This window comes from Citrus sinensis, chromosome 3 (assembly GCF_022201045.2).
Source record: "Citrus sinensis cultivar Valencia sweet orange chromosome 3, DVS_A1.0, whole genome shotgun sequence".
NCBI lineage: Eukaryota > Viridiplantae > Streptophyta > Magnoliopsida > Sapindales > Rutaceae > Citrus > Citrus sinensis.
Window position 1 is genome coordinate 22897663 of NC_068558.1, and position 9097 is coordinate 22906759.

General features: G+C 33.2%; 1 protein-coding gene across 2 annotated transcripts; it reads right to left on the reverse strand.

The window, feature by feature from the left end:
• Window positions 1–231: 231 nt before the first annotated feature.
• LOC102630282 (disease resistance-like protein DSC1) lies at window positions 232–6871 on the reverse strand. Of its 2 annotated transcripts, XM_006466059.4 has the most exons (7): window positions 6264–6871; window positions 3437–4529; window positions 2956–3267; window positions 1627–2862; window positions 890–1552; window positions 685–747; window positions 232–590 (listed from the first exon to the last, which is right to left on the reverse strand). In XM_006466059.4, the coding sequence occupies exons 1-5, from the start codon at window positions 6743–6745 to the stop codon at window positions 923–925; spliced, it is 3753 nt and encodes a 1250-aa protein (XP_006466122.2). In that variant the 5' UTR covers window positions 6746–6871; the 3' UTR covers window positions 232–590; window positions 685–747; window positions 890–922. The 2 variants fall into 2 exon arrangements, with proteins under 2 accessions (XP_006466122.2, XP_006466121.2); XM_006466058.4 differs by having other exon boundaries at window positions 1627–3267.
• Between the last annotated feature and the right edge of the window lie 2226 nt (window positions 6872–9097).

Below are 9097 nucleotides of genomic sequence, written 5' to 3' on the forward strand. Positions count from 1 at the left end.
TGTATGGAAGGGTTCATACCCTCTACAAATCATGTATCTATTATCTCCTCTGAATTAATAGAAGTTTCTTTTCAAAAAAAAAAAAATTAATCTTAAGAGTATGGGTGGCTTTTTCCCAAAATTAATTGTAAACTAATTTATTAGGTGAGATTGATTGAATTAATAATGACTATTAGATGAACATTTTATATGTTTTGAAAATAATAGTTATAATATCATATTTTTAGCACATTCAGAGGAGCACAGATCACAGATAGCTTTATTTCAACCTGGAAACCGCAAATATTTACTCGTCGAGATTACAATGAATCAGCAGAGAACTCTCACAATGGCAAAGTAAATCCTGTTGGAAATCACAGCTATCTCCCTCTAGTCATCAGCTTTTACCATGCTAAAACAGCGCTTTGCTGAGTCTTAAACTCATCCGTAGATGATATGGATGATTCTTGTTCATTGCTGAATCACCTTCACAGGTCACCATCATGCGCTGAGGCAGTACTTGCAGTACAAGAGAGAGAGATGGAAAGGTCTGATTGGAAGATTACTCAGTGAGACAGTATGTCGAACTCCTAATTCATTTCATCGAACACCTAGTTCATTTCGTTGAACACCTTGCTCAGACTAACAACTAAGCACCTCAATTATATAAAATCCGTACGAGTAAAATAATAGAACACAACAAACCTCATCATATTATGGAGGCTCCTCTTATCCATGAGTCTTCCACCGGCAACACCGATCAATCATCTTTGCCATCACCAATCAAAAGAAATACAAATCAGTATAACACAGTTTACAGCAAGTGTGAATTTTTACTTTTAAATAGAATTAGATAGAAAATAAACACATGATAAGGAAGACAGAAATTAATTTGAGCTTTTGGACTCACAGAGGGAAAACAGAATGTGAGGAAACAATGGCTCTATTGTTGATGGGTGTTGATTTGGTCTCTGCAAATTCGCTTGGGACTCGGTTCCATTTCATCTTCATCATCATAAGATCCACTCATGCCGACCTTATCATGCAATATCCTAATTTTGGTGCATTCTTCTTCACTGCCAAGAATTAATTTCAGAGTGTTGGGTTTGTTGTCGTTCGGATTTGCATACACTGGACACACCCCACAACATTTCACCTGATGACATTTTTCGTTTTTACACTCAACGGAGAACTCAAATGAGATAGTTGTTTGATTATTGCCATCATCAGGTACCTCAGTATTCCAGCAGGGCTCAAATCCGAGTAACACATGATCCGAATCCATAGACCCATTAAGACTCAAATTGTAATAGTCATCAACATTATTGTTCGCTTCCAAGCGAGTCTTGGTTTCAAAATTGTAGCTGCATTTGACATTGCAATATTTGCCACTAGCATCAATATCTTCCTCAAATTGAATAACAGCACAAAGAGCAAACCCGACTAAGTTTCTGCTGCAAGAACGCCGCGGCAGTTGAATTGTTAATGAAGATCCTGAACATTGATTGCTGAACCAGTCAGGAATTTCACTCCCAGGAAAACAATTGCAGAGTCCGTAGGGTGTATAATGTACCTGTAACACGAAAATCATGATTTCCAATCTAGTGAAGAGAATCAGAGCAGAAAGAAAGAAAGTTGCTTAATTACCATTTCATAGCACAGTCTCAGTGATGCACTTGCCATATGCTGAATTCTTTGTTGTGAATCTGCTAAAATCTTCTTGTGTGCCTCTTTTTCATTCAGCTTCAGGCAATTAGTAAAATCAAAAAATAGTATGCCGTCCATAATTCCACTAGAGTGTTCGTAAATTGTTTCCAGCATGGATGCATCTAGTTCTTCTACAGATGATGGAATCTCTGGCAAAGTTTGGAGTCGCTTGCAATTTTTTGCTTCTAAATAGACTAGATATATTGGAAGCTCTGGTAAAGACTGAAGCATGTTGCAATTGCTCAAGTGAAGATATCTCAGCTGTGAAAGTTGCTTGACACTTGTTGGCAACCTCTCGAAGTGATTTCCACTTAGAGCTAACCATACAATTGAGGACAAAGAGCCAATGTCCGGAGGAATTTCTGTTATATTACAGTCGGTTAAATGCAACTCTGTTAAAGAAGATAAACCAGATAGTAATGGTGGCAATACCAAACCTCTGCATCCAGAAAACTTGAGTTTTTTAAGTTGGTTTAAATCTGAGATAGAGGATGGTAGCTGACCTATGGCCGAAAACTCTGCATTGAGGTACTTCAAAGATTTTAAATTTTCTAGCTTTTCTGGCAAACTAGCTAGTTCAGAGCAATCCCCCAGGTCTAACTTTCTGAGCCCTTCTAAATATTCAATTGAAGATGGTAGATTTCTAATTGCCGTCTCTCTCAAATCAATTTCTAGCAAATGCTCCATTTTCTCCAAAATTTCTGGGAAAGTCTCAAGGTTTGAGCAGCCACCAAGTTCAAGCCAACAAAGAGATTTCAATTTACAAATGCTAGTCGAAACCCTCTTTAGCCTCTTGCAAAAACTCAGGTCTAAGGTTTCAAGATTTGTTAGGCACTCGATAGACGAGGGAACTTCTTCTATTCGGGTGTTCCATAGTCTTAGCTCTATTATATTCCCCGAAACCAGTGGAAATTCCGTGAGGTTAACACAGTCTGAGAAATCCACAGCTATAGGAGATCTAAAATATATGTTGCGTGGAAAGGAAACAAGGCTCCGACAGCCCGCCAAACTCAGCACACTGAGATTGTTGAAATTTTGTATTGATGAGGAAATGTAAGGCAAGTTTGTACAATTCAAAAGATTTATTCTCTCAAGATTTGGGGTTTCTACTAAGTCTGGAATCTTAGTAAGATATTTGGAATGGTGGAGGTCAATAAATTTTAACTTGAAAGCTTGCTGTAAAAGAAGATCAATAATTAGTGTCAATAGCTTGTTATATACACACACATATATATACTCACAAAAAGAAAAATTAATTTTACATTTTACCTTTTTTCCCTCCCAGATTTGCTCAACATTACTGTAAGGTAAGTTGAGTTCAATAAGATTCTCTGGATCAAAATTCAAAGGAAGCGTCTTCAAAGAATACTGGTGCCAATGAAGATATCTCAATTCCTCTGGAAGATATCTAAGACCTTGGTCTAGATGTACTTTAGAGCTCATAATTGGAACACCTTTATATTCAGGCATGTAGAATTTCAGGAATCTTAGATTTGACATATTTACAAAGACATTACCATCCAAATGTATGTCTCTTGTTTTAGACAAATTCAGTAATATACCTTCGATTGCATCCGTCCCCTTATGAACAAAAGCACAGAATGAATAATTAGACTAAATTCACAAAATATAAATCTATTTTAAAATTAAATAGAACTCCTTAAGCGAAAGCATGAATATAGTTAGGAAAAGTGTGAGTACATGCATGTAGCCCTATTTAAGATCAAATATTAAATAGGTGGAATTTTACCTTATTTTTCTTCAATACATGATAGACATCCTCATAATACCACAACCTGCTACGTTTCCCTGGTTCTTTGACTGATTCTTGACGAACAATTTCTCGTCCCATTTTTTGCAATAAATCATGCATTTGCACCTTGTTGTTACATGATATTGTCACAAGCGACTTATCAACAAGGACACTCAAGCAATAGTGAGCAAAATTAGGATCATCTTGTATCTTTGTTACATAATCTTTATCCTCTCCTTTAAGAAAACATGCAATGTCCAGAAACATACTTTTTTCTTCTGCCTTCAGTTCATTATAAGTGACCTTTAGCACATCATAGATATCAGGGTCGGAAATTCGTATTAAGTTCTCCAATGCAATTTTCCAATCAACTTTGCTCTTTCGATGAAGGAAAGAACCCAACACTCTAAGCGCTAATGGATTGCCATTTGCATAATCCAGTACACGCTTTGAGAGCACTAAGAGATCTTCAGGGCAATGGTTTCCTTTAAAGGCATGGTTACAAAAGAGCTCAAGAGCTTCAGGATATTCCAATCCCTTCACCTCATATACGTCACTCACTCCGAAATTGTACAAAACTTGTTTATCTCTAGTGGTTACAATAATTCTACTTCCCGGACCAAATCGATCAAGCCCTCCAGTTAAATAACTCAGTTGTCCACATTTATTCACATCATCGAGAACTATGAAAACAGTCATCTGCTGTAGCCTTTTCTTAATAATTTCGGGAATAATGGGGGTTCTTATTTTGAGATCTTCTCCTAATACTTCAGAAACAACTCGTTCTCGCAAATTTGTCAATCCACCTCCTTTCTCTGATTCTTCCCTTACACTTGCCATGAAGCACTTGCCTTCAAACTCCCTAGAAATCTGATTGAAAAGAGCTCCAGCAATTGTTGTTTTTCCTATACCACCCATGCCCCACAATCCTACAATGCGAAAATCTGGCGATCCGGCACTCAACAATGATTTAATTTGTTCAATTCGAGAATTTAAACCAACTAGGCCTTCAAGGTTAGTTGAAACTGTTATATTTTCCAATTTCTTCAAAATGTCTTTGACAATTTCCTCTACAAGTTTAGCCTCAGGCCTTGCAATTATGAAAGAGGAACAACGGTTATCAGATATAGAATGGATAGAATCAGAAAAAATAAAATAAATATTTTATATTTAATAATAGAAGACAGATAAGATGAGTGAATTAAAGATATCGTTTATATTTTGGATTGGAGTGGGAATCCTGAGGAGTGGGAATCGTAGGATTAGGAGTGAGGAGTGAGAGTGAGAGTATGTTGTTTACTTACATTGAAATAGAAGTATGGAATTGAAACTAAAATTCAATTTATATGTTTACATTGTCTTGGATTAGGAGTAAATTATTTTAAATTATAATTTTACCCTTATTTAAAGAATTATAATTTTTAATTACAAAATTAATAAAAAATATATTTGAAAAATAAAATATTTATTTTATTATATTTGTAAATTAATAATAATTATTAATATTCTTAATTATGTAAATCATAATTTTTTATTAATTTTAATTTGAATTAAGTAAATAAAAAATTACTAATAATAGCAACACAAATGAAACATTTTATTGATAATATAGTACAAAATTAATATTTTCTTATAATAAAATATTTATTGTTATTAATTAAATAAATATAATACTATTATTTTTAAATAAATATAATAATATTAAATTTTCAAATAAAATTAGAATATAGTAATATTATTAATTCTCTAGGAGTATAATAATATTATTTTTAAGTAATTTCAACTTAGAATCAATGTAAATTATTATTTTTATTTAAATATGATAATATTATATTTAAATATGTTTAATATTATTATTTTTAATAAATTTAATTTATAAAATAATAAAATATTATTATTTAAATAAATATAATATTATTTATTTTATTAAATTTAATAAAATAAATATTTTATTATTATTATTAATAGATTTAATTTATAAAATAATATAATAATATTATTAAAATAAATATGATATTATTTATTTTATTTTAAATATAAGGCTAAAAATGGAAGAGAGGGAGTGGATTCCCACTCCCAACTCCTCCCATGGGAGTGAGAATCCCACTCCCAACTCCTCCCATGGGAGTGAGAATCCCACTCCCCACTCTCCACTCCAAAATTAAGTGGGGCCCACGGAGTGAGATTCCCACAATCTCACTCCCCCTTAAAAATTATAAGTAAACACTAAAGTATGAGGAATTTACACTCTTCACTCCTACTCCAGAAAATAAACACTACATAAATATATGTTTCCTTCATTTTCAATTTTCATTTTTTTCCCTTACAATCACAGGGTATGTTTGGATTGCTTTAGTTTCCCCATGAATAAATCTTTAATAATTTGATAAGTGTTTGATATATTAAAGATTTAAGAATATAAGACGATCACTTTTCAAATAATTTATTATACAAATTCACCTAAATACCCTATATACCATTTGATTCATCTTGTATAGATCCATTAATAAATGTTCAGATTTGGTTCAAATCAATATTTTAAACCAAACAACTACAGTGTGCTTAGTCATTTATTCTCAAACAAAAATTAAATAAGCAAACATGTGTTTGAAAAAAATAACCCTTACAAATAGAGTTTGTTTATAACTTTTTGGGCAAACAATATTTGAACTCCTAACAGTTCTACAAATCAAAATATTTGGTTATAATAATCTATAACATTCTGTCATTTCGTTCAGTCGTTATTCGTATAAATTAATAGAGATTGTCTAAATTGTTTTGGCCGAATAAAATTTTGAACTCTTAAGAAAATCTAAAGAGTCACCTGGTATTCATGGAATACCATCCGGATAGATTGGATGCTTCGGTCAAAACAGCCCTCCAAATTTGAACCTTTTCTGGCATGTTTTTGAACTGTTCTTCATGCTCAACGAAGGCATCCGCAAAACATCCAGTTTGATTTCTCACGTCCGATGGATCAACTTGGTAGAAAACTGGAACAACCGTTTGGCCATTCATGTTCTTGCATTCAAGAATCTCGACAAGTTCATCCAGGCACCATTTGGAAGATGCATAGCGTTTTGAGAAGATGATTACCGAAATCTTTGATCCTTTCATTGCGTTCAAAACAGCTTGCGAAATCTCATCTCCTCTGCTAAGTTCTTCATCAATGAAGGTTTTTATATTCTTTCGGCAGAAAGCTGCATGGAGATGACTAGTAAAGTTGTCACGAGTATCCTCCCCTCTGAAACTGAGGAAGACATCGTATTTGCTTTGAGCAGAATGGCTGCGAGAAGATGAAGCCATGTAGAAACTTTTATGAATTCTTCTAGACGGAAATAGAGATTGTTGAGTGTAGATTTAAGAATAATATTTGTGTAAGTGAATGGAGTGAGTGTTTGGAGCTTTTGTAAATTTCTTTAGACTTTCATATTGCTAGCTAGCTTCTTTTTTTTTAAAAAAAAATCACCACTAATTCTATCCTTTTCACTTTGAGTAACTGAAGTTGGTTGAAATTAATTAATCGTCAACTACCGAAAGTGTGGTGTTGACAAACACACCACTAGCAGTCTTTATTGGTGGAAATTTTGATTTTCGATAAGGCTATCTGAGCCCAACAAATTGTACTCTACATCAATTTCTCTTTCCACCCATTCCAGAGATTTAAAAATCATTTAAATAATTGGTGCTAATATATGTTTCAGGAATGACAAATCTGAGCCCTTGGAAGGTGCCTGAAAGGGTCCAAACGATATAGGTACGGTCGTGAATTTAGGTGACAGTAAATATTTAATAAAGGCACGGTTGGTTATTTTGCTATATTGCGAAATCACAATTGGTTGGTCACCATGTCTAGTGTTGATATCGGTATTTATTCTGATGATGTTGATATTACTAAGGTGGAAGCTTCACACTTGTTTATGGATTGCAAGGAAGATTGGTTTATCTCTTATGATTGTGGAGCCAGACTAGTTGCATGTTACTCAGTTGAATTTGAATAAGGCAGCACTCGTAATGAGTTTTTTTTTTTTTTTGGGTCCGCCCAAAGAATCAACAACTATTATTACCAATGCAAGGTTCAGGACTTTTCGTATCTCCAGGATCTAAAAGCAAGCACTAACGTATTAGATAAGTAATGCTCTTTGTTGTTCTTGTCATTTTGTGTCAATGGAGGATTTTTTACAAAGCAGGTAACAGAAGCAGAATGATAGACTAGACAAACACTAAATATCATTTAGTATCGAACCAAGTAAATGCGATTAGGTTATATTTTAACCGAAGTGTGATTAAATCTTATTCTAAATTTCTAATTCAAATGATTCAATGAGACTTTGATAATACTTTAAGTAAGATTAAACGATACACTATAATTTGAATAACTTCACAAAAGAGATTTTGATAGATCATCCCAAAGAAAATTATAAAAGAGGAGTTTTAATTGAACAACTAAACTTTTACTAACAATGACAAGAACTCCCATTTTTGATAGGGTAAACTTACTTCTCCAAATTAAGTTAGAAGGAAAATTAAATCACAATTATACTAAAAACAAAAAAACTAAAACACGTCATAATTCACTCGAATTAAAAATAAGAAATATAAAAAAAATAACAAATGTCTAAAATCCTAAAATAATGTCCTACATCAATTTTCCATAACATTTTAATTGTAATTTTTGGCTTCTATCCTATTCCTTTTTCTTTAAAAAATAATAATAATGATAATAACATAGAACTATAGAAGCATAGGAATCTAATTTCAATATAAAAATATTATTGCAAGTTGTTATGAAATTGATCAATAAGTGACTTGTTACTCAAACTGCACTCTACAAGCAAAATCAAAACTTCAAATCTATAACATAAATTTGTGTGTATTAAATAAAGAGCGAATGCTACTACCTTGTATGCTTTCGACTAAATGCAAAGCTCATCTTTCTTCACTGATCAAAACCAAATTTCCATTGTCTTATTGGACTCGGAATGTGTATGCACTTCCTTTCTAATTAAGCGTATTATTTTATTTTTCCCATTTGACCCAAAGTTTTAAAAGTCATTATTCTCATTTTAATTGTCACGGACAAATTTGACGTGACTCTAGTACTCAACATGAATAAATGAGTTTGAATTGTCAAATTTGACACATTTATTAAATGAGTTTTGTTTGGACTAGTTTAAACTTGTCATTAAATGAGATTTGTTTGGATTAATTTGAACTTGTCATGACTCGCAATTGAGATAACACGAATATGAGCCAATGACCTGTGTTGATAGCTTTTATTATAATACTCAAATTTATCCTTAGTTTAATTTGTTTTAAGCTTACAAAACAAAGGGAGGTTAATTAGAAATTGAGACTTATTTGAAGTTAATGAGGAAATAAGAGAATCTTAATTTGTTTTAGAGAGATTGAGAGCGCGTGAGAGAGAGAGGCTAAGAGAGAGCTGTTGAAAACCGACAAGAACCAGATCTCGACCCAAAACCCGCCCCGCCGCTCGTTTCCGTTTCCAGCTACCTCATCAGCAACGGAAGGTATTGATCGAATCTTGGCCAACGCCGGTCACCCAGCACCATCCACGCCACCGAAAAAAGATTGAAAAGCCATGAAGAACTGCAACAATCGCCACCTTGTATCGGCGCATTTTCGCCGGATTTATGA

What these genes read in the sequence shown, in the direction of transcription:
- LOC102630282 (XM_006466058.4), bottom strand. Translation starts at nt 6,745, where the DNA reads ATGGCTTCATCTTCTCGCAGCCATTCTGCTCAAAGCAAATACGATGTC. An exon ending in ATGTATTGAAGAAAAATAAG is followed by an intron (nt 3,268 to 3,436) that starts GTAAAATTCCAC and finishes TTTGTTCATAAG; the next exon opens with GGGACGGATGCAATCGAAGG. An exon ending in TGAGACTGTGCTATGAAATG is followed by an intron (nt 1,553 to 1,626) that starts GTAATTAAGCAA and finishes TTCGTGTTACAG; the next exon opens with GTACATTATACACCCTACGG.